General features: G+C 53.2%; 1 protein-coding gene across 2 annotated transcripts in view; it reads left to right on the top strand.

Annotated features, from left to right (window-relative positions):
• Positions 1 to 13,424, top strand: part of MVB12B (multivesicular body subunit 12B) — a 185,150-nt gene extending 171,726 nt beyond the window's left edge. For both annotated transcript variants that reach the window (XM_044264893.1, XM_044264894.1), the window contains exon 10: positions 12,946 to 13,424. In XM_044264893.1, coding sequence (XP_044120828.1) covers positions 12,946 to 13,032 — 87 coding nt within the window. In that variant the 3' untranslated portion in view covers positions 13,033 to 13,424. The remainder of the gene's footprint in view (positions 1 to 12,945) is intronic.
• The last annotated feature ends 12,652 nt before the right edge of the window (positions 13,425 to 26,076 follow it).

Genomic DNA, 26,076 nt, shown 5'->3' with positions numbered 1-26,076 from the left:
GATTGTAGATTTCACGCCGCACGCGGAACAGCCTACAAGCCTTTTAAAACTAGGAGCCGACAATGCCTGTAACGAAGCGGCACCCGGCATCCGCAGTGCCCTCCAGCCCCGTGCAAAGCCATCTCCCCACCTACCGCCGACCTCCCACAGAAAACCATGACGCTCACCCTCCCTTCCGTGGGTGCCATGCTGAAAACTCAGCCTGGCGAGGGAAGCGTCATTACCCCACCCTGCTTCCTGGTAGGACACACAGCCTCCATTTTCAGTCCACTTTAAAGCTGTAAGACACGGGAGAGTCTAATTAGTAAAGGGACGATCTAATATTAATCACTCCCTGAAAATTGACAAGGGAGGCAGTTCATTTAACCACTTAATTGCTACAGGTTTTTATGGGCTGCTGTTTGCAGACTCTTTAATGAAGAAGTTATAAATCTAAGGGAGCTTAAAATTTTAATTTTATACCTAAATATTTTCCTTGTTCTCATGTTTGTAGTCAATCCTCAAGAGTGTAGTCACGTGGAATGTTCTTTAAATGAACATATTTGCTAACTGGCGTGATTTCAGTTTTTAAAACATTGGTTCCAGCAATTAGGCATTTTTCTCAGTTCCCAAATGACTAGAGAAATTCGTCTTGATTATAATTGCTCTTAGCCACGCATATCTAATTTGTGTCTTTTTAAGTGTTAATTAGTAAACAGTTTGAGCTGACATCTTTATGTGTTTGTGTGTTGAAAAATGGGGCTTATTGCTTATTTAGCTTGGGGCCGATTCCGCTAGCATTTACGTCACGACATTGAGGTGAAATTAATGGAAACCCCTTTGGCACTGCAAAGTGAAAAAAAGAAAATTTTTCGAATTCAACTTTTGGACATCCAGTTTGCGTGGGCTGCTACAGGCCCCTTCAAACAGATGAGATGAGAGTAGATTTGGGACCTGCATATGCGGGAAGAAAGTGAGGCAGAAGATTTTTGTATCAGTAATGAAATGGCAGAGTCCCAATTTTATAAAAGCAAAATGTTCGTGTCCCAGCACAATCGTTCATTCCTTCTACTTTTGGAAAGCTTTCATTGTGCTTATTAACGTTGAAAGAAATTTTGTGGAGGAAGAGGGCGCAAAATTTGCGGTCCCTTTGCACCATCTAGTGGTCAGGTCTTAAACTGCAACGGGAACTCGGCAGCCTTGTTCTCCCCCAGAATCCTTTTTCTTGATTTTTCAGTAATTGATACGTTTGGGGAAAGAAACCTGCCTAATTCATTTATTATATAAAAGTCAGTTAAATAAATAGACGTTAACCTGTTCTCCCCTTTTTTATATTGCTCAAAGGCACCAAGCTGCCACCCAAACCCTTATACCCGGTTAGACCATTCCAGCCCAAAACAAAGAAACCTCATGATTTAGTTTAACGGACTGCCTTTCTGAAGGCACACAGGAGGTGTTGGCTTCTGAAATATGGGAAGCAGCTTGGGGACCACCCCTGCATAGACTTCAGGGGCGTGACCCTGGCTTAGGGACCAGCTTCATGCCAGAGATGAGTTCCCTCCCCGTAAATTGTAGTGGATCTTGTGGGCACTTTATCATCTGAAACAGCTCCCCTGCCGATCAGAATCAGTTGTTTAATATTTAGTGTTTTCCCCTTGAGTTCAAAGGTTGTAGGTGTTTATAAAACTGTAAACATCACAAAAACATGGGAAGTAAAATGTGGACACACACACACACACACACACACATGCACAGGCATTACTGTGGGCTCACACTGTACATAAGCTTCACCTTGCTTTTCACTTCCACAACCTTCCCTATCACTTCGCACAGACCTACCTCATTCTTTTTAATGACTACATGTGGTTCCCTTTTATGATTACGCCATAATTTATTTCAGCAATCCACTATTGATTGAGTTTTGAGTTGTTTCCAATTATTTGCTATTATACGGCTGCAGTATATTTTCTTGTACATGTGTCTTTGCTCCCCTGGGTCTTTCTTTAGGAGAATATATATTGCCACTTTGCCTTCCAAAAAGGCCATGCACATTGTGACCTCCCCACCCCGTAGTGTATGAGGGGGATGCCTTTTTCCCACATTTTTTTTTTTTAAGATTTTATTTGACAGACAGAGATCACAAGGAGGCAGAGAGGCAGGTAGAGAGGAGGAAGCAGGCTCCCTGATGCAGGGCTCGATCCCAGGACCCTACCGAAGGCAGAGGCTTTAACCCACTGAGCCACCCAGGCGCCCGTTTCCCACATTCCCACTAGGGCTGACCACTGGCATCTGAAGGTGAACGTTCTTTCACATGGCTATTGGCCATTTGTATGCATTTTGCAAATCTCTCTGTGCCCCTTTGCCTTATTTTTTCTGTTGGCTTCATTTGGTTCCATTTATTTTTAAGAATTCCTAATAAGATTTTATTTATTTATTTGAGAGGGAGAACAAGCAGTGGGGAGGGGCAGAGGGAAAGGGAGAGAGAGAAGCAGGCTCCCTGCTGAGCAGAGAGCCCCGATGCTGGACTCAATCCCAGAACCCTGAGATCATGACCTGAGCCGAAGGCAAAGGCTTAACCCACTGAGCCACCCAGGTGCCCCTTCTTTATGCTCTTTATAACAACTTTCTCCTTGTCCCTTGCTCAAACACACCTTTAACCAGTGGCTCTTCTTGTTAATGATGCGTTAGGCTGTACAATAGTTTTAATTTTTTCACAGACTCTTTTTTTCTTTATGTTTCAGCATCTTATTTATCTGGGGCTTTGTGCCAAAGTTAGAAGATGATAAAAATAATCAGTCTGTTTTCTTCTACTCTTTCATATTTAAATATATTAAAATATGAAATTCTTTTCAACTACTTAATCCATCTGAAATCTACTAGAATTAAGACCAGCCTTATTTTGTCCCATGGCATTAGCCAGTTTTCTTAACACTGACTGCTTTCTTCAGTGCATTTTAAATGCTGTCTTTATCACACTGTCCTATAATGTAAGCGGACCAGGGGACATTGCTCTAGACTCCGTCCTTCTCTGTGCTTTTTATATTATTGCCACCCTGTTTTGAATCTTACAGGTTTTTTTTTTAAGATTTTATTTATTTATTTGACAGACAGAGGTCACAAGCAGGCAGAGAGGCAGGCAGAGAGAGAGAGAGGAGGAAGCAGACTCCCTGCTGAGCAGAGAGCTCGATGTGGGGCGCAATCCCAGGACCCTGAGATCATGACCTGAGCTGAAGGCAGAGGCTTAACCCACTGAGCCACCCAGGCGCCCTTGAATCTTAACAGTTTTATGATGAGCTTCAACATGTGCCAGAGTTCTCCCTTCATAGCCCCCCAACTTTTCTAATCACATGATTATTCTCCCAGCTCACTAGAGAACCTTCTGGGGGCAGGGGTTTCCAGAAACTCTGTTCTAGGTGTTTATTGTGACCGCACTGACTGCATAGATTAGCAGAGCAGCAGCGACTGTCACTTTAGATGAAATGTCCCGACCCCAAGGCTGGTCTCTGCTGCCACGCACAGCAGAAATGCCGACCCCACAGGCTGCTTCTCGGGTTCTTCTGGGTGTTGAATGTTCTCACGGCTCTTGGGAACGGCTCTTTTCCGACGTCGTATTTCCCGACATTTATAGATCAAGAACCTGCAGGCTTCTGACTGACTTCTTTTATTGTTCCTGATGGGTTTTCAGTTGCTTTCCTCCGGGGTCGCTGGCAGGCAGCTGTGTCCCCTGCAGACCCCAGTGGGGCCTCCTCCCGCCACACCTGCCCGCACCTCACCTGCCGCCTTCTGTCCACTGCGCCGCCGCGTCTGACCTGTGCCTTAGTAGAAGCTTCTAGTATCAGTGTTAACCCATAATGCTGCGTTTGGGCTTGTTATATATAGACACGTCTCTCGCTCCCTTTTTTTTTTTTTTTTTATTATCCTGCTAAAGAATTAGCCGTCCATTTCTATTTTTCTAACGGTTTTTTATCAGGAATGGATGGTGGCTTTTGATAAATGTCTTTTAATCATCTATTGAGATGATCATATATTTTCTCCGTGGGCATATTAATATGCTAGATTATATTAATAGAGTCCCTAATTCTGAGAGTCTCTGAGCCCCCCACCCCCCCCACACACCACCCCTTGGGTTTGCGGGCGGTGGTGTCCCCAGTGTCCCCGGCGGCAGCTCCCACCCAGCCCGGGCCCCGGGCGTGCATCACAGAGCTGAGAGCTGCAGGCTGAACCAGTGACAAGGAAGCCACAGCAGAGGTGAGGTCCGGCAGCCTCACCTGTCCCGGTCACCATCGCGACCTGCGCCCTCGCTCTTGCCACCCAAAGCCCAGATGAATACGAGGTCTCCCACCAGCCCTTCACGGAAGGATCTTTCTCTCCTCATGTTTTGGGAACTCTCATCCCCCATGTTTTAAAGTAATATCTGCCCCCCAGACTAAACTCCGAGAAGGTTGCCTGTCACGCAGGTAAAAAGCATAAAGATGACGGAAAGAATAAGGAGGGCAATTTCCCAGAGTGACCACGTCCCTCACCTTCCAGGGGTGGCAAGTGGTGGTGTTTTAAATATTTCCTACAAAGAGCCTAGAGCAGGGAAAGTTCACAGATCCGTTTTTTTAAAGTTCATACTCAGGTGAGTTCTTGAAATGCTGACCCAATGAGGGGAAGGCCCCATGGTTGCTTACAGACATAGAAATGGCATTTTCAGCCACAAAGTCCCCATCCATGGCCAGGCCCACAGTAGAGGGGGCAGGTTGGACACGTAGGCCCCTGCCAGGCTGCTGGTCCTGAAGTGGGGGAGGGGCTGGGGACAAGCAGGACACCTCCGTGTCCTCACTGACCATACTGCAGTCTTCAGCACGACCACGGAATGTGCCTTTGCCCCTTTTTCCTTAAAATTACATGACCTTCTCAGTCTCTCTTTCCTTCTCCTACTTTTGGTAGACATGGGTACAAGAAATATTTCACTTTCTTGCTTACTTTGTCCCCACAACCCTACACACATACAAAGTACAATCACAGTGATAACATCAGTTGGGCAGTTTATAGGGGGTGGTGGGGAGTGTGGCAAATTGAAAAGGACATGCCTCTCTAAAGGAAGCAGCCTCTAGTTGCAAGAATGAACATCCAGAATTGCTACAGCCTCTTATTTTTTTCTAGAACAAGCTGGAAAATGTTGGCATTTTATGCAGTGTCTCAACTTTTCAGTGTTTATTTTTAAACATCCCACAGACCAGTAGCGTGTGAACCTCCAGCTTGCACATGGTGTTTGTGTGGAGATAAAAACACTCAAACTCATACTCTTGCATTCACGGGATGATGTGGCCAAGAACTGAGCTTTGGAATTTATATGCCTGAGTTAAATAACACACGATAGGACTGATCCCACCATCATGCTCAGAGGGCTGGGAGAAGTCAGAAAACCCAGGGCTGGACCAACTGCTGCTTCCACAAAAGACTAAAAATCAGAATAACCTGCCTTCTGCCTCAGAACGTAGCCCCTACACTAGCTGCCTTCTCTCCTTTGCATTGAGCTGGGCCCAAAGACTGATCTGTCCCTTCATTCACCCGTCCTGCACCACCCGTCCACCCATCCTTCCTTCCATCCGTCTTTCCCTTCATCCATCCATCTGTCCCTTCACCTGTCCATCTGTCCATCCACCCGTCTATCCATCCACCCGTCCATCTGTCCATCCGTCCATCCATCCATCTGTCCATATGTCCATCCGTCCATCCATCCATCCACCCATCCACCCGTCTATCCATCCACCCGTCCATCCACCTGTCCATCTGTCCATCCATCCATCCGTCCATCCATGGCCATAGCCTCCACCAGGCTCTGGAGCTGCAGAGACGACTGTGGCCCATCCTGACCGTGCACTTAGGAGGAAATGTGACGTGTTGGGGAGGCTCGGGGAGTTGGAATGAATTCTCCCCAGGGAAGGAAGGAACATGTCCAGAACAAGTACCCCTTCAGCTGGGCCTTAAAAGACAGAGTTTAGCCATTGAAGAGAAAAAGTGTCCGAGGGACAACTGCGTTCAGAAAGGCACAAAGGTGTGGCTGGGCCCGGCCCATGTAGGACTCGGTGCTGGGGACTAAGGAAGAAGAGGTCTCTGCAGAACCCACTCAAACCTCCCCCTGGAGGAGGGGCGGGCCTGGCGCTGTGCTGGGGCCCGAGCGGGGATGGGGGAGTCCCTGCCCCACTCCTGGGATCTCTCCAACAACGCTCCTCTCTGGGTCCCAGCAGGAAGCTGCTTTGTGAGCTTCGTGAGTGAAGGCTGCCTTGGGGGTGGGGGGCTGTCCCGGCACTGAGCCCAGGAGGCAGGCTGTGTAGGGTGTCACCACGCCCGTCCTGGGAGTCCCAGGCTTCGAGCAGGAAAGTGGGGAGGAATGGTTGCTGAGGACCCTGAAAGGGACCTGGATGCCCCAGAGTGGAAAGACGCGGGGGCTGGATCAGCAGAAGGCTGTGAATTTGATGAACGGAGCGGCCGCTGTCGGAGCCCTTTTCTGGGCTGGTGCCACCCGGTCCGGTGCCCAGACAGCCATGGTTCCTGCCAGAGCAGGTGAGTCTTGGAAGGGCTCTGGTTTGGATCATCATTTAGGGAGGGACCCAGCAGTGGGCCTGGGTAGGGCTCAGGCCCTGGCTCGGGTTACTCCTCTCGGATTAGAGCCCAGGAACCCAATGGGAAAGCCGGAACGGAAACCGAGGCGGCTTCCCCGAGGGCCTCCAGGAGCCGTGCCGGCCCCTCTGTGCAGCTGCGGGGACCCACGCATCCCCGTGGGACTGTGGCATTGAAGACGCCTCCCTGCTGTCCCCCTATTCCTCATGGCATCGAAAGGCTTCTCGGCCGCTGAGAGCCCCAGTTTGTCCACCTGGGATGGAAAGACAGCAATACCAGCTTCATGGGGCGTGTACGGATTTGGTCCCAGCTCCCGGACTCGGGACATGGAATCTCCTGTCACATCAGTCACAGGGTGCATGGGCTGTAGCCCTGAGCTCTAGAGTGTTCTCTCCCCAGCTCCGGAGTGTTCTAGAACCTCCCTGTAGAATGGGGAGGGCAGTCTTGGAATCCCCTGCGTTCCTCTGGGCCCCCAGTGTGCACGTGGAGAGACCTCGTCCAGGTAAAGCCATCGTTCCTGCTTGTCGGGACCCCAGCGCGTCCCCCATTCGTGGTTCCGATCTCCATGCGGCACCATAGTCCAGGCATGGAACAAGGACTCCCGGGCTTGTCCAATGAGGTGTTGGTCCTCGGTCTCCCCTTCAGGAGCTTGAAGGGGGAGATGTATTCAAATCAGCTGGATCCCACACCCTGGTACACAGACGAGGCTGCCCTGTGGGGTTTCGAGGCCCTTCTGCGCCCACTCCTCACAGGGACACCAGCTTTTTGCTCCCCTGGGGCTGAGTTCCAGCAGCCAGACGTGCAGACAGAGGGGAGGACGTGGAGGCCTCGAGTGAGGAGTGAGATTTCCTGTAGCTGAAATCCCTGGAGAGGTTGAGCTGCGGGTGACGAGCAGATCCCATGTCACGGCTGGGGCTGTGGGGCACCGAGCAGGTGCAGGACCGGCTTGGGAGGGCAGGCTCTGGGGAAGCAGAGCCACTAAGAACCTCGTCCACCTTCCTGACTGTACGGGGCCAGGTCCATCTGCCTGCCCAGGGACCCTCCGTGATTACCAAAGCCCACCCTTCACTGTGCGTTCACCCCGATCCAGACTCTTTGTTGACCTAAATCTTGGCCCCCTTACTTCCCCTCTATCTGTTCTCCCCTGGCCAGGCCTCTGAGGCCCAGCCTGGTTGCTCTGGACCTGCTCTCGACACACCCTTCCAGGCTCTTCCATGATCCACCCCAGTGCCAGCTTACGCTGACTCATCGGCTCCCATCTGTCAGTCTGCCCCCACCTCCGAGCTGCAGGGAAGGGGGTGCACACGCTCGCCACCCCTGGGGCCCCTGTGGGCCTAGTCCAGCTTTGCCCTGGCTCTTTCTGGACTTTTCTGGACCTTTCTGGATCAGGGGAAGTCTGAGCCTGCCCCAGGTCTCTGGCCTCCTTTTCTACAACACTCAGGTGCTGGAAATAATCCCTTTCTGTCCTTTCTCTGATTTGAGTCTCTGATTTGCTTGTTGCCAGACCCAGGAAGGGAAGGTATCTGCTCGCCCTTTCTGCCCTCTGCAGAGCTTCCTCAGCTTACAATGGGGTGACCGCCCCTCCCCATTAAATCCGTCATGAGTTGAAAGCACTGTAAACTGAAAATGCATTTATTACCCCTAACTTACCGAACAGCACCGCTTAGCCTAGCTGCCCTCAACTCCCGGAACCCGACCGGGAGCCCGCAGCTGGGCGGCGCATCCCACACAAAGCCTGTTTTATAATGAAGTGCTGGCTGTGTCGTGTACTTCACTGAACAGTGCTGAAGGTGGAAATCAGGACGGTCGTATGGGGACAGCCCGGCCGTCAGCGTGTCTGTCATGGACCTTCGTGGTCGCGTGGGGGTCCGGGGACGGCGGCTGCTGAGTGGCACAAGACAGGGTCCAACTCAAAATCCAAGGTCTGGTTTCTACTGAACGTTTGTTGCTTTCGCTGTGTCGTAAAGTCCAAACATCATAACTCAGAGACCGTCTGAGCTATATTTGGTAGTTTTCAGGCAGTGGTTCTCACGTGCCTAATCTGTCAGGTGTCCTGGGTGTTTTGGAAGATGCCGCCTGCCACACCAGGTGAACCAGAACCACCCCACGCCGGAAGGGGCCCGGGCACCGGTGGCTTGGTGAGAAACTTGGATTCTGATGCAGCAGGAGGACTGGGTTTTTCAGGCGAAGTGTCTTGGGTGATTCTCACGCCTTTGTGAGTGAACAAGGGTTTGCTGGCCTCCTTTGTGCCAGTGAGGCTGGGTCTAAGTGACAGCCTCCACCATCCAGCTGGAAGCCAGGGTCCGCATGTCCCACAGACCAGGACGATGGCCTCGCTGGGCCTCATGCCCCGCAGCTAGAAAGGCACGATGCATCAGTTGCAGGGTCTCCCAGGCTGAGGCGGAGGGACACTGCGGCCCCTGGGCCCCAGGAAAGCTGGAAACAGCCCCTGACAGTGACATCTCTTTCCTGGAGACACCGCCAGGCCTGGCTGCTGTGATGGCCGGTGTCCACCAGAGGGCGCCATGGCCTGGCGCCGCTCAGCTGGGCTCGGCTCTGTGAACCCAAATGCTTTTTAATTGAAAATTTTTTTAATTCAAAAAGGATTTGCTGTTTGTACGCGAGTGCAGGTTTTCCTTATGCAGGAGACTAATGTCTTGAGTAAACAGATCCGGGCTCAAATCCACCTTCAAAGGTACTCACTGTTTGCCCAAGGGAGTGAAAGGCCTTCCAGAAGCGGCCCTAGTCTCTTGGGCAAACACTTTGGGGCCAGCAATCCCGGGCAGAAGACAGTGTCTGTGGGAAGGGTTATCCGCAGCCTAAGGGGGATTATGTCTGGGGACATATGTTGAAATTTCATTTGGGGAGTTAGAGAAAACAAGAGGTGGGGGTGGGGGGGGGGGGGGAATAATGCTTTTCTCCAGCCAAGATAACCTAAAAAGGGAAAAGCTCCCAAGGGTAGGAGTGCGGGGACAGCAATCTGTGCAGGGCACCAAGTCCCGGCCCTCTGGAGGGGGGCGGGGGGGAGGGGTGTGCGCAGGCTGTGAATCCGGAAAAGGCAGCGTGTACACTTGGGACTTCTGGCTGCTTCTGAGAGGTGCCTTCTGTCCGCTGCCCCAGGCAGGCATCTCCGGGGCTTGGCCTCTGCGCAGCCAGAGTAAAGCACCCCCAGCCTCCCTCCCTCCACAGCTCCCCACAGCCCAGCCCTAATGTCTCTAGCCCTCTGCTTTCTGCTCACTCCCACCCACATCCACGCCTTCGTCCCCTTGGTTGGGTCACAGAATTAACTGGTCCCCTGATCACCTGGAAGTTGGTTGAAAACGCAGAATCTTGGGCTGTACCCCAGACCTTCTGAGTCAGAATCTGCCTTTTACCAAGACTTCCAGGGACTTTTGTGCAGTAAAGTGGGATCAGCCCACTTCAGCTCTTTCCCTGGGTGCCCCCCTCCCCACCCCTGAGGGGCAACCGCACCCGCCACACTGACAGCTCTCCAAGCTTCACCCACCCAGAACTGCTCCCGCGGAAGCCACTGTCCCAGCCGGTGTCCTCCCTCTGCTCCCCTCCAGGTCCCCCACCCAAGTACAAGGCCTGTCCTCACCCTCTGAGCCTGTGTGCTTCTTCCGAAACCTCTCTCCACTGGCACTCCAGATACCCGCCGCCCCCGAACCCCCCTCCTCCGGCAGTGCTTCCCGTTCCCAACCTTTGATCCCTGGTTCCCCAGCCAGGCAGCTGCTCCTGAGCCCCGGCTAGAAATGCACTCATGCTCTCCCCCAACCGCCCTTTCCTCCTGTGTTGCCCATTCGAATTAATGGTGCTGGCCTGCCCCTGCTCTGCTGCCCTCATGGGGCTCTCGCCTGGCCCCAGGGAGCCCAGCCAGGGGTGAAGAACCCGGTGGGCGCTGATGGAACCCAGGGAACCTTTCCTGCCATGATGCACCTGAGCAGCCACCAGGTGGCGGTATTGTCCCAGACTTTGCCCCGGGGCCAGCTTCCTAGAGCTGGACTCCAGCCAGGGCCCATGCCCTGGTCATCAGGGAGCAGGAAAGGGAGCCCGTTGGGAGCTGCTCTAATAGATTTTTCCCAAGCCAGCAAATGTGCAGCAAGTGCTTGCCTGGTGACCGTGGCGCATGAGCCCTTAACCTGCATAGCTCACCCCATCCCCACAGCCAGCCCTGGAGATAGACTGTGACCCCACTTTTTTATTGAGGTGTAATTGACATAGGACATTAGTGTCAGGTGCACCACATGATGAGTCCATATTTGTATATATGCAGAATGATCATAGCACATCTAGTTAACATCTGTCTCCATGATTACAAAAGATTTGCTCTTAGCAACTTCCAAAATGGAATGCAGTAATAATGGTCGTTGCCCTGCCATCCATGATACCCCTAGGACAAGTTTTATAGCTGGAATCTGTACCTTTCGACCCCCTTTGCCCATCCAGACGCCCTCCCCGGGCAAGCCCCTGGCTGGTTAGATTCTGCATATAAGTGGGGTCCCCTGGCCTTTGTCTTTCTCAGACTCACTGTACCTCATGTAATGCCTTTGAGGTCCATCCGTGCTTTGCAAATGGAAAGATTTCGTTTTTTATGGCTGAGTAAGAGCCCATCATGTCTCTATGCCACATCTTCTTTATCCCTTCACCCGTCACGGGACACTAGGGTGTTCCCGTGTCTTGGCTCTTGGAGAGAATGCTGCAGTGAATGGGGGGGTGCAGGTGTCTTTCTGAGTTAGTGTTTTGTTTTCTTTGGATAAATTCCCAGAAGAGGAATTGCTGAGTCCTAGGGGAGTCCTAGTTCCAATTTTGTGAGTCTCCCCCATACCGTGTTTCATGGCGGCCGCGCCCTTTTGTGTTCCCAGTAGGACCCAAGGGTTCCCTCTTCTCCATGTCCTCGCTAACGCTTGTCAATTCTTACCATGGCCCAGTTCAGAGAGGGGCAAAGACCTGCCAGAGGTCACCCTCCAAAGTCAAGTCCTTCCTACCCGCCCCTTCTGGTGACGGACAATGTCTGTAGGGTCCACCGTCCTATCTGCGTTGCGGGGCCCTTTGATCCGGGCTCAGGGGCCGCCTGAGGCTGTTCCCTCCTGTGGTTCGTACAGGGACCGGATGGGCTGAGCCCGGGTCTGCTTCTCCCTGTGTAGGGTCAACCCCGTGGGTCCCTCCGGCAGGGGCGGTCGAGGACACAGTGCGCTGGGTGCCTCCTCACCATTTCTACTTGAGGGGAAAAACCTTCAAAGGTCTGTGGTTGCCCCTCCTCCTTGACCAACTGCTGAAGCCCTCAGCACTGAGCTGTTCTCCTGCGGAGGCCGCTCGCTCGCCTGGGGCTTCCTCTCATCCTGCCCTCAGTGTCCCGGAGGCAACAGCTGTTTCAGCCCAGGCAGCCCCGCTTTGCTCTGGGTACAGGGAGGAGCCCTTGTTAGGGCAATTCTACTGCTAAAGAGTCTTGACATGGGATTCAAAATGTTGAACCTGCCTGACCTCCTCTAAGCTCCTTGGTCCCAAAGCCATGGGCCCACATGGCTGCTGTGGCCTCTGCTGCAACCCCCCCGCCCCGCCCCAGGCCCACTCTGCGGCCCGGCCCAGCAGCCCCACATTTGAAAGGTGCCATCCCTCCTGGCCCTCGGGGTGAGCCGCAGGCCTCCCCCCTTTCCCTCTGTAAGTACCTCTGAATTTCCGTCACACTTGGAACCTTCCTTTACACCGTGACCGAGAGCCAGGTAAGCTTCGGTCTTCAGCATGAGGTGGGGCAGGGGACGGGTGTGCCCCTCCAAGGACCATTCTGGCCCAGGCCGGGTGGCCACTGTGGGGTGCTGCCCTCCTGGAGCCTGGGGCCCTTGTCAGGTACGGAGGACAGTCACACAACCTTCCGGGACCGGCGCTGGGGACTCAGGAGAGGGCACACACGTGCGGGGTGCCGCCTGCCCCTCCCCGGGGTCACCTAGCCTGTCAGCAGGCAAGCAAGGAAGCACTGGGACCAGGGGTCCCCCGGGCCTGGTGGCTGTGGCTGGCCTCAGGTCAGGTGGGGGATGGCGCTCCAGAGCGGTCCCTTACCCCGCCTGCGACCCCTCTCCTGGCAGGCAGCCCGGCCCACGGCCAGCTCGTGGCTTCCGGCCCCACGGTCCCTCCTTGCGGAGAGCAGAGCAGGGACGGGGAATAGACTCCGTCATCGGGAACTGGGGGCCACCTACAGCCGCAGAGGTGCGTCCCCGCACGCACCCCCACCCACACACTGCACCGAGGGCACACGCTGGGCAAGGTGGCCCTGGGTCCCTGCGGGCCGGGCCTGGGGCCGAGGAGGGGCTGCTCTGCTCTTCTCCTGCACTGACCCTGCTTCTCTGTCCTCTCCCTCCTCAGTATGAATACAGCTTCCGCACGGAGCAGAGCGCGGCCGCCCGGCTCCCGCCCAGCCCCACCCGGTGTCAGCAGATCCCCCAGTCCTGAGGGGCCGGCCACCACCCTGTCCCCGTGAGGAGAAGACGCAGCTGCCCAGACTACTGAGCGCCCCTCCCTCGCCCAGGCCTTCCTGCCCACCCTTCCCTGCCGGCCCACCGTGGGGCTCACCCGGGAGACTCTGGGCAGCTGGGCTCTGACCTCCTTGGCCCTCAGCTTGCCTAACGGGACACCCCCGCCTCCCTGGGGACACTGTTCATAATCGCCACTAATCTGTGTTTGCTGTAGTGACCAACAGCTCTTAACGTGTCTGTGTGACGACCGGCCCTCCTACAAATGACCCTACCCACCCCGGGAGTCACCCCGAGGGCCCCGCACGCGTGCTGGAGCTGCCCAGTGACGCCGCCGGCTCCCTTTCCTCCTGACTGTTGCCTGCCACAGAGCTATCCGCATCCTTCTGGAAGGCCCAGAGGTGGGTGGCAACTGTGCACAACCCCCTAGGCCTCCCCGAGGGCCCCAGACTCGGGGCTGCCGTGGTACAAGTCCCTCAGGCCAAGGGCAGCGAGCGCCCTGAGCATCTCACGGCGACGTGGACGACACTGGGGAGGAAGAATCCTGTGGTCCCCGAGTGACCCCGAGCCCAGGTTCCTGCCCACTGGCAGCCACACCTCAGACGCCACCCCCAAGTCACACACTGGACACACCAAGGTCGGGGAGAGGACGCCCGGTGGCCCGCACAGAGGACTTGCCTTCGGGGTGAGAAGGCGGAGGGACCTGGTGCTTGCTCGGAGGGCAGTTGCTGCCCAGGACACTGTGCTCCCCCGCCACACGCCCCCTTTCCTCCCAAAGGGCTCATCTCTGCCACGCCCATGTGCCAACTGCCACGCCAGCTGCCTCGGCCCCATGCCCTGCCCCAGGGACAGGCCCGCACACAAGTGAGGAGACGCTCAGCCAGTGGCCTGCCCCAGAGGCACACGGGGACACTTGTCAGCCTGGTCCTCAGAGCCAGGAGGCATCGCGACGCGCTCCGCAAACAGCAACGTTTGTTTTAGAAAGTCCGTGTGAGCCAGGCACCGGGCTGGACCAGTGTAGACACGTCTGCCACGACGGCTAGCAGAGGCGCAGGCTCTTCTCACCGCGCCGCCCGCCGAGCTCAGCTCCACGTGTGTTTGCCGTGAGAACGGGGCTGCCCCCGTCCCTGGGGGCTCAGGCCCTCCCCCCGGTGGCCTGCCTGGTCTAGCTCTCGGGATTTGTCCTGAATCAATCCCACAGAATGTTGGTATCTCCCCTCTGAGGCGGGGCGGGGGGGGGGGGTCCCTGATGGCTGGAGCTTTGGACGTGAGGCTTGCCATGTGTCTGGAGGCTGGGGAGGGGGCACGGAGAGTGGGGAGGGTCCCCCAACACAAAGAGAGCACGGGAGAGCCACGGCCACGGCCGGGGACGGAGCCTGCCTCCCCAGGGCGCCCGGGACGCATCTGAACGGGCCAGCACCGCGAGGAGGGTGGCCGCCGGCTACGCAGTGGGGACGGGCCAAAATACCTCATGTACCTTCACCGGCGCCGCCGCCTCGAGCAGCTCCACTCGCCCCCGTCGCCCGTTGATTTTCATCCAAAACCTCCTGATCTCTGTGCATTAGAGAAGTGCTCGCCTCTGCCTGCCTCTGCCCGGAGCTGAGGATGTCCCCGGTGAGGCCGGCCTTCCTGGGCCCCCACAGCAGAGTGGGTGGAACCCCCAGGGGCCACGGGCTGGAGCCAGCAGTCCGTCTGAGGGCCTTCTGGGACTGGTGCTTAACCAGGAGAGGACAGAGCTGTTGAACTGGTCTCAGATGCACCCACTGAAATAAGCTGGTCGTGTTTCTGGGGAGTTGGAACCCCAGGTCTACTGCGTTTTGCCTGGGTGGCTCGTCCAAAAGCAAGTGACCCGTGTGACCCAAAGCCCAACAGAGACGGGCGACTCCCATTACTCCTCTTCCCTTGGTTCGTGCACTTTGCTCGTGGCCTCATTGTGAGGTTGTCATCCGACAGGTAGCACCTGGCGGCCCTTGTCCCTTGACTGACAAGCAGGCATTGTAGCGGAGAGTCCCAGAGACAAGCATGCGGGAGCCGGAGTCCAGGTGCGCGAAGGCAGAGCCGGGCAGGGAGCGGGGGGCTGTCCAGGAGGAGGGGGGTGCTCGCCCTCCCGAGCCCCTGGGGCTGTCCTGCAGCCAGGGGACCGATGGAGGGCAAGGCCGGCCTGCACCGGGAAGAGGGCAGTCCTGCTGGGCTCGGCCAGGCTGCGGCCACCTTGACAGCACCGTAGATGGAAGCTTCGTGTGACAGTGACTGTTTGTACCCCTGAACCACAGCTTAAACAAGCTATGCAAGGACCGTGGTAGGGAAAGGCTGCTGTCAGTGGTAGACTGTACGCTGCTGCTAGCCCCTTTCCTTGCCTTCTGAGAGGTGGGGGCCAAGCGAGCACGTGACGGTAGGCTGGGGGTGCGCGTGGGGGCTCATGAGGACCGCAGGACAGCCGGACCCCTGGCTCGTGCCTGGGAGGGAGCATTTCTTCACCAACCCTGGGGCCACGTGGGGGGGGGTCCTCGGAAGCCTGAAGGGCAGCGGCCTGGCCCTCGGCCCCCCACCCCGGCCCAGCACTCCCTGCTTCCGTCCCTCCTCAAAAAGACTAACTAGAGCACAGTTTTCCTGTTGTCTTTCCTTTTCCCCCTGAAAATGCACAGTCTCCCTCCAAAGCCCTTGGAAATGGCACAAAGGTAGTAAGGAGTGAGTTGTTGGCTGCACGTTCACTCGCGAAGTCAAAGTCGTATCAAGGCTTTTTTCCCACCCCGAGTCCGGGAACTAATCTGGGCCTCAACCGTCTCCCGGTTGGAGAGCTGGACAGCCGGTGGGTGGCGGAGGAAAGGGTACAGCCTCCACACCTGTCCCCCCAGCCAGAGGAGGGCAGCTGCCGGCGCCTCCCTCGCTGGGAGTCCCGACTGGGGTCCAGCTGGCGGCAGGAAGACCCCGACAGTTGCCTCCCCGGCCCCGTGTCCTGCGGAAAGGCGGCGGGAGCAGGGGCCAGCAAGGACTCACCCGCGCCAGAACCCCTGCTCCTCGCCAGCCACTGGGCCGGCACCGTAAGCACATTTTCTCCTGTTATTCCCCTTAAAAAACAAACCCCCAGAAGTGGATGTTCGTCACTCCTTGTTACAAAGGAAGAAGCGGAGGCTGGTCTGCGAGCACAAGGGGTCAGTGGCAGAGATGGGATCCGGAGCCGAGTCTCCTCTCGGAGCCACCCCGCCAGGGGGCCCGTCCCAAGCACATGCCTCGCTCTGACCCTTCTGTCTCCTGCCCCGTGAAGACTTCCCGGCACCACCAGCCTCCCCGGTTCTAGCATGATTGGCCGCCCCTCCAGGGCGCCATGGTGCTCAGCCTGCCCGGTCGCTCCACCCTGACGACGACGGCCCCCCGGCCCCCCGGGGAGCCTGAGGGCCAAGCAGGGCCTTGACACGGCAGCCACGTGCCTGCTCAGGGGGGCAGAAGCCGAGCGCATTTGACTCAGGCCACGATCCACCGGGACCCCGGGGCCTCTGGGCCTGGAGGCGGCCGGCGCGTGCCCACCCCCCAGCCCGGCACCCCTGGGTTGGCCCCTCTGTCTTCACCCGTTCCGAATGCGGCCCGGGAGTGGCTGTCCCCACCCTGCAGCAGGGCTTCCGTTCTCCCAGCAGAAGGCCCGGGAGCTGTCCTGGGACAGGCTGCTGTGTACCCGCAGAGGAACGACACCCTTACTGTATTTCTTTGAGGGGACTCCCGTATTTGGCAAAGGGAAGTTTCACTGTGTGATTGTCTGTCTTAATATAATTTGTTAAATAAATGTTTGTTTTAACCTTTTCCCGGCTTGCTGCTGTGACGCCTCCTGAGCGGGGTCAGCATCACCCCAGACGCTGCCGCGGCCGGCCAAGGGGCCGGGGACACAGGGCCACCACTGCGCCTCCCAGCCCTCTAGAAAGGCCTGGCGGACTTCTCTGCACCCCGCTGAGTTGAGAGGCCTGGGTACGAGCCCCGGGAGTTCAGGAGGGCAAAGCAAGCCCTGCCGTTCTCTGGGACTAGCCCTCCGGAATGCCCCTTGCAGGCGAAAACACCACAAAAGCACGTGAAGCAGGTCGCCCGCCAGGAATGCAGAGGTGCGGCGGGCCCGGGGCCTTGTCCGTGCCGCGTGCAGGACCGGGGGGGCTGCTCAGGAAGACGCGCGGCCCCCGCGGCTTCAGTCCTGTCCTGACTGCTCACCTGCTTGAGAGACGCCACTCCCGCCACCGGGGAGGGGACCGAAGGGCCGCAGGACACGGCCCGGGGCTCCTCGCAGGCCCCGTCAGTTCAGGTTTCAGGATCAAAGCTCTTCGCCTCCTCCCGAAGTGACCTCTGCGTGTCCGGGCGGGACATCACGGTCGGGGCTGTCTCTGCCTCGGGCCCTGTTTATGTCAGACTCCGAAAGGGGCCACCTTCCCTCATGAGGACGGTGAGAGCCCCGGAAGTGTCCGCGCCTCCAGCCCTGGACCCCCACCTCTAGCCTCGCTGGGAAGAAAGGAAACGCAGCCCAGGGGATTCAGAGACACCCACGCAGCACACTCCACGTGGGGCTGGAGGAGCTGGAGCCGGATTCTGGCTCTGCCCTGCCTGACCCTGTGGCCTTCAGCTGGTCACCTACCACCCACAGAAAGGGGACCCTGCCTCCCTCCGTGGCTCGCCCGGGAAGAGGGGACGAGGATGCCCGCGGGGCACCGAGCACAGGCAGAGACCGCGGGCCCGGCTTTGGTGTTGCCATCCACACCGCGGAGTCCCTGCTAGAGCTGGTCACCAGGGGAGGGCGGGCGATGGCCTCCGGCATCCAGGACCCCAAGTCTAGTTGCAGGAGGCCTCGGGGTCTGCTCGGGAAGGCAGACGAGTGGATCCCCAGGGCCCAGGGGGAGGCACCTGGCCAGCCTTTGGGCAGCGAGAAACCAGAACCTACTCAGAGCAGCCTAGGCCCGGGCAGGATTCGTGGCCAGACCACGATGCCCGTGTCTCCTGTTCTTGCCCGCGCTGCCTCACCTGCCTCCACCTGGGCAGCTGCTTCCAGCCTCGCACACTCTGGTCTTCCCTCCCGTGTGCTCTCTGTGCCAGCACGCGGGGCGCACACACTCGTGTGTCCACACAGCCACTCCAGATCGTGGATCTCCGTTCAAAAGATCCAAAGGCGAGAGTCCCAGGACAGACTCTGATTGGCCAGCCTGGGTCAGGTGACCCCTCCGGCCTGGGCAGCTCAGGCTGAGGGGATGGGGGGCAGGGGAGTGTGTGATCAAAACATATCTAGAGCAGGTCTAGATTTATTCAGACCCTTGACAGGCATCTCCCCACTGACAGGGGAGCACAAGCCTTGGGGGCAGCAGGAGCGGGGCAGCCCTTCCCGGGGAGATGGAGAACTCCTCCAGCTCTGTGCCATGGCGAGAAGCCCCCGAGGTGGGCAGAGCATCCTTCAGCTTCCCATCCGTCCGTCTGTCCGTCCCCTCCCACCAGGTGGGGGGAGCACCTTCCGCGTGTAGGACCTGAGTCCTACACGGCAGGGACCCCACGCCGCGGTCCTCCCTGTCCTCGTGGAGCTGACGGTCTAGCCCGTCCCACTCCACCCCCACGCCCCGCCCACCATGTCTCTTCCACTTCTCCCCGGGCTTCTGCCTGGGTGTTCCCAGCCGCCCTGGCTCATGGCTATAGCTCTGGGCTCCCTGAGTCCCACCCTGACCTTTCCCTCCGGTTCTGTGTCCTCTCCACTGCCGCCCAGGGCAGCCTGGGTCTTCAGCTGTGCTCAGCTTGGTCACAGGCCCATCTCCCTGAGCTCTGGCAGCCACCTGGGGGCGCCACCTGGGGGCGCCACCTCCGTGTTACACCTTGACCTCAGCCCATCCCAAGCGGAATGTACCATCTCCCCCGCTCAAGACCCAAACGGCTCCCCTTCTCCTGACCCCCCCCCCCCGTCCTGGAACAGCGCCCCCCCACCCTTGACCCCAGCCCACCACCACCACCATCCCCCACCCACCACCTCCCCCCCCCCCCGCCTCTCCTGCAGAGCTGCCTCTGCCACCACCTGGAGCCATCTGTGGTCACCCCATTTCCAGCTAGACAGTTCTCCCGTCTAAATGTGCACCCAAACTCAGCCACTACTATTCTCTCTTCTTGCCTCTCCTTTCTCAGTTCTGCCCCTTGACACTTTTCACCTGGATTACAGCATGGGCCCCTTAACCACTCCGCCACCTCCAGGGTCTTCCTCTCCCCACCATCGGCCTCGGCCTCGGCGCCACCTAGCAGGACTCCTCCGCTTACACGGCTTCACCCCTCACCCTAAGAACGAGATCGAATTCCCTCAGCTTTCCCAGCACCTCTTTTCTCCGTCTGAGTCCGCCTCCTGTGCCAGCATCACTGCCTGCAAATCTCTTTGTCGGGTTATTTGTGATTTCACATATTCTAAACATTGTACTTCCTCATCTTGGCATAGGCTATTCCCTCTACCTAGAATGCTTTTCCCTCATTTTTCTGCCTGGTCAAGTCCTGCTCATCCTCTAAACTCTGCTCATACACCTCCTGTGTGATGTCCTACCTGAGCCCTTGGAGGCAAAACTAATGTTCCTCCCCTTCAAGCTACGCCACACCTTGTACCCCGGAACCACTGACCCGATGGGACACCACAGCTCTTTGGTCCTTCCATGAGGTGATCTGCTCCCGAAGGAAGGGGTGCAGGTCTCATTTAGGACACGTTCCTCCCTAGCCACACACACATATGCAAATCAAGCACCCAGCACAAGCCTAGAATACAAAACAGGTATGAGCAAACGTTCTTTGAATGAATTCCTCGAAGTGGGGAAGGAGACAGGTGGGCTGGATTCCACCGCTAAGCAGCCCAGGAAGAATGGGCTCCCAGGGACACATGCTGTGAGGCCTGTGACCACCTCAGGGACTGTGATGACCAGCAGCAGCCCTCCCTGGACAAGTCCTAATGCTGGCCCCAAAGAGGCCAGAGACCAGAGGGAGACTGAGCCCACACCTGGCCCATCTGAAGCCGTGGCATCCATCAAGATCCACAACGGGTGTGTGGCAGGAAGATGAACAGCCATGGGCTGCCGGTTCTCCCCTTCGAGCCCAACTTCTGGGGCTGCCACAAAAAAAAAAAAAAAAAAAAAGAAAATCTATGGATCACAGGAGCTAACACTAAAGCTAGGAGGGGTTTGGCTTTGGAGAAAAGCAGACGAGAGGCAAAGTCGGCTAATGCCACAGATCAGGGAAGACATGGGGGGACCAGTTTGCTGGCTGGGCTCATTCATCACACACACAGACCCGTTGCCCCGGGGTGGGTCATGTCATCCCTTCACCACCAGAACAGCAGCTCTGCTGACCCCTGAGCTCCCTCCTCCCCTCTCCCCACACCTTGGGCCAGGTAAGTGCAACCAGAGACGTGAGTCCTAGGGAAAATGGTGCTGGAGAGAGGTCTTGGCCATTTCCCTGAGGGTCTGGATCTCCTAAAGGGGGAGAGTACATGGGCAGATGTCGGCGCAGTTGCGTACCCAAGGCACATTCATTACCCCCATCCTCCTTGTCCTTCTCGGGAGGGGGCACATGGTTTCACAACCTTAACCGCATGACAGAAACACCTAGAGAGTTTTTTAAAACCTCCTGTGCCCAGACCACACCTAAATCCATGAAATCAGAGTCTCTGGAGGAGGGCCCATGAGTCAGTCTTCTCCAGCCTCCTCGGGTGATGCCAACATTCAGCTGAGATTAAGAACCACCAAGCTGGGGGCTTCTAGCACATCCCTCGGTTACATGGTACCAGCAATGAAGCTTAGAGTCCCCGGGAACAAATTCACAAGAGAACAGACTCCAGAAGAGCAGGTCCACCAAAAGGAAGACAAGACACCAACCAACATCAGAAGAAGAACTAATAGTCCAGACAGAAAAGGAATTTAATATAAACAAAAATTAGCTTCCCCGAGAGAGAGAACAACCCTGGAAACATTAGGGTCTTATTCAAAACAACCTGCTCCCACCCCTCTGCCTAGAAACTCTAACAGGCCAGAGAGGAAAAGAAACTGAAAAAATCAGCAATCACACTTAAAGATTTCACTATATCTCTCCCAGAAACTAGCCAAATTTATAAAACATGAGCAAATACGAGGTCATGCGTGCAAAATACGAGCAAATACGTGACTCCGATACCAAAACCAGACAAAGACACTACGAGAAAATCACAGACCAACATCCCTGGTTGACACAGATGCAAAAATCCTTAACAAAACTTTAGCAAACCGATTTCAATAATGCACTACAAGAACCAACTACAATGAGCAAGTGTGATTTTTTCTAGGAATGCAAAAATAGATCAATATCCACAAATCAATCAATGCTACACCACATTAACAAAACAAAGGATAAAATAGATGCAGAGAAAGCATTTGATAAAATGCAACATCCATTTATGATAAAAACTCTTTAACAAAGTGGGTATAAATGGAATGTACCTATCCGTTCTTATTCCCATACATTCTCTAGAACATAATAATGGCTTTATAGGACAAGCCCATGGTTGACACACTCAGTGGGGAAGAGTTTTGAGGGATGGAGCCAAACAAGGATGCTCCTTCTCGCCACTTTTATCCAACATAGTACTAGAGGTCCTAGCCAGAGCAATTTGTCAAGAAAGAGAAATAATATACACCCAAATTGGGAAGAAAGAAGTTGTCATTATTTGTAAACAACAGGAGACGATAGAGAGAAAACCCTAAAGACTTCACCAAAAAGCTGTTAGAATAAATGAATTCAGTAAAGTTGGAGAATATAAAATCAATATATAAAAAATCAGCTGCATTTCTATACACGAATCATGTGCCATCACAAAGAGAATTTAAGAAAGCAATCCCATTTGCAAATAGCATCAAAAAGGATAAAATACATAGGAATAAATTTAACTAAAGAGGTGAAAGACCTGTGCACTGAACATTATAAGACACTGATGAAAGAAATTGAAGACACTAATAACTGGAATGATGTTCCCTATTCACAGAGGAAGAACTGATATTTTTAAAAATAGTTTATTTACTTATTTGACAGAGATCACAAGTAAGCAGAGAGGCAGGCAGAGAGAGGGGGTGGGGAAGCAGGCTCCCCACCAAGCAGAGAGCCTGACACGGGGCTCGATCCCAGGACCCTGAGATCATGACCCGAGCTGAAGGCAGAGGCTTAACCCACTGAGCCACCCAGGCACACCAAGAACTGATATTGTTAAAATGTCTGTACTTCTCAAAGCAATCTCCAGATTCAGTGCAACCCCTATCAAAATTCCAATGGCATTTTTCACAGAACTAGAACCAGAACCAAGGATCCTAAAATTTGTGTGAGACCACAAAAGACCCAAGGAAAAGCAATCTTGGGGGAAAAAAAAAAAAGAACAAAGCTGGAGGCATCACTCTCCCTGGTTTCAAACTGTATTACTAAAGTTGTTAGAGTAAACAAAACAGTGCGGTATTGGCATAAAACAGACACACAGATCAACAGAACTGAATAAAGAGCCCAGAAATAAACTTGTGCCTATATGGCCCACTAACTTAAGCCAAAGGACCAATAATATACAATGGGGAACGTACAGCCTCTTCTGTAAACAATGATGGGAAAACTGGACAGCCAAATGCAAAAGAATGAACCTGAACTTTCTTCACACCATACGCAAAATTTTTGCTTACATTTCCTTACACCATGCACAAAAATTAATTCAAAATGAATGAAAGAATTAGAGGGGACGTAGAAAACCTCTTGTACACTGTTGGTGAGAACGTAAACTGCCATGCCCACTGTGGAAAACGTATTGGAGGTTCTTCAAAAAATAAAAAATAGAACAACGGTATGACCCATCAAGTCCAACTCCAAGTATTTATCTGAAGAGACAAAAACACTAATGCATGGGGCGCCTGGGTGGCTCAGTGGGTTAAAGCCTCTGCCTTCGGCTCAGATCATGATCCCAACGTCCTGGGATCGAGCCCCGCATCTCTCTGCTCAGCAGGGAGCCTGCTTCCTCCTCTCTCTCTGCCTGCCTCTCTGCCTACCTATGATCTCTGCCTGTCAAATAAATAAATAAAATCTTTAAAAAAAAAAAAACAAAACGCTGACACAAAAATGTATCTGCACCCCTCCCCCGCCCCGTGTTAATTGCAGCATTATTTACAACAGGCAAGACACAGAAACAACCTAAGTGTCCATCCGCGGATGAATGGAGGTGTGTGACGGGGTGTATATTACACCACTTAATATTACTCCGCCATAAAAAAGAATAAAATCTTGCCATTTGTGACAACATGGTTGGAACTCAGAGCACTGTGCTAAGTGAAGTCAGACACATACTGTATGATCTCATGTGTATGTAGAATCCTAGAAAAAAAAAAAAAAAAAACAAGCTCAGGGATAGAGGGAAAAGTCGGCAGTTGCTAGAGGCAGTGGGGGGAGGAGGAGGAAAGGGGTGAAGGGGGTCAGAAAGTACAAACTTGCAGTTGTGAGATAATCAGGTCCTCTGGATATAACATACAGCACGGTGACTAGAGCTGAGGATACTGTACTGCATATTTGAAAACTACTGAGAAGATAGAGCTTAAAAGTCCTCATCACGAGAAAAACTATTTTTGTTACTGTGTAAGGGTGACCGGCGTCCGCTAGATTTGTTGTAGTGACCCGCCCCCGGCAAGTACACAGATACTGAATCATCATATTGTACACCTGAAACGAATATCTTATATGGCAATTGTACCTCAATTAAAAACATACATGAGCAGACAGATAAAAGATTTGAGTAATTTGCCTAATTAAGAAGCACAGCGGGGGGCCTGGGTGGCTCAGTGGGTTAAGCCTCTGCCTTCAGCTCAGGTCATGATCTCAGGGTCCTGGGATCGAGTCCCACATCCGGCTCTCTGCTCAGCAGGGAGCCTGCTTCCCTATCTCTCTCTCTCTGGCTGCCTCTCATCTACTTGTGATTTCTGTCAAATTAATAAATAAAATCTTTAAAAAAAAAAAAAAAAGCAGCACAGCACTTTTGATCCAACATAGATCTCATCTCCTTTCAAAATGTACTGTGTACTAAGCCGCTGAAGAAGTCTCAATAAATTCCAAAGTATTGACATCGCACCTAAAATCCTCTCTGATCAGGGTGCCGGCACGGCTCAGTCAAGCATCCGATCCTGATTTCAGCTCAGGTCATGATCTCAGGGTTATGAGATCCCGCGCGCGGAGTCTGCTGGAGATTCCCTCTCCCTCTCCCTCTGTCCCTCCCCCCACTTGTGTGCTCCCACTAAAATAAATAAATAAATCTTTTTTAAAAAATAAAATGGCTGTAGGAATTTACACTCACACCAGCAAGGCAAAAAAGTTCCAGTTGCTCTACACCCTTAACAAGATTTAAGACTGAAAAATTAGCCATTTTAGTACATACGAGGTAGTATCTGATTACATTTGAAATTTGCATTTCCCTGTTGACTAATGAGGTTGAGAACACGTTTGTACCTTTACTGAATGTTTGGTTTGCATATCATCTTTTGTGAAAACCTGGTAAGTCTCTTGCCCATTTTTCTATTGTACGGTCTACCTTTTCCTTAGTTTATTTCTTAAATTCTGTAAACATTCTCAAAGAGAGTTCTTTAACATATATTTGTGCGAATATCTCTTCTCACTCTATGGCTTCTCTATCCTCCCTTTTAATGGAGTCTTTTGATGAACCAAAGTTAGACTCCCAGCGCTCTAAGAGCAAAAAACCCAAACATCTGATTTAAAAATCAGCAGAGGACCTGAACAGACATTTTTCCAAAGACGGACAGTCCGATGGCCAACACGTAACGTACATGAAAGGGTGCTCCACATCACTCCACAGGAAAATGTAAATCAAAACCATGAAGAGAGATCACCTTACACCTGTTACAATCACTATTATCAAAAAGACAAGAAATAACAAGTGTTAGCAAGAATACAGAGCACTGTAGTTGGGGATGAAAACTGGGGCTGCCACCACGGAAAATAGTACATATGGAGGTCCCTCAAGAAATTAAAAATAGAACTACCAAGACCCATCAATCCCACTTCGGGGTATTTATCTGAAGAAAACAAATATACTAACTTGAAAAGATAGCTGCACTCTCATGTTCACTGAAACATTATTTATAATATAACATGAAAACAACCCAAGCATTCACTGATGGATGAACAGGTAAGGGAGATGTGATAGATATATATAATATATATTTATATTTATATTTATATTATTATATTATATTTAATATATATTAAATATATAATATTATATTATATTTAATATATTTATAAATATATAATAGTATATAATATTATAATATAATAATTGTATATAATTATATATAATATTATAATATAATAATTATATATAATAATATATATAATATATATTATATATATATATCACATCTCCTTTACCCGTTCATCCATCAGTGAATGCTTGGGTTGTTTTCATGTTGGAAAACATGGATGGTTGGAGATATATATATATATATGGATATATATATGGATATGTATATGGATGGATATATATAATATATATTATTATATTTTATATATATATATATATAATGGAATACCATTTGGCCATAAAAAGGGATGAAATGTTGCCATTTGTGACAGCCTGGATGGATCTTAAGGATATTAGGCTAACAGGCCATGATCCCAGGATCCTGGGATCGAGCCCCACATCGGGCTTCCTGCCTGGTGGGAAGCCTGCTTCTCCCTCTCCCATTCCCCGTGCTTGTGTTCCCTCTCTCGCTGTCTCTTTCTGTGAAATAAATAAAATCTTTTATTAAAAAGGATATTATGCTAAGTGAAATAAGTCAGATAAAGACAAGCACCATATGATATCATTTATATGTGGATTCTTAAAAAACACACAAAAACTCAACTCATAATACAAAAAAGCGGCCGTTACCAGAGGCAGTGGGGGTGGGCCAAAAGGTACAAATCTCCAGTTGTGAAATAAATAAGTCACGGGGACAGAATGTACAACATAGTGATTACAGTTAATAATCCCGACTGCATATTT

This window comes from Neovison vison, chromosome 9 (assembly GCF_020171115.1).
Source record: "Neovison vison isolate M4711 chromosome 9, ASM_NN_V1, whole genome shotgun sequence".
NCBI lineage: Eukaryota > Metazoa > Chordata > Mammalia > Carnivora > Mustelidae > Neogale > Neogale vison.
Note: the sequence above shows the minus strand (reverse complement) of the source record. Positions and strands in the feature narration are given on the sequence as shown.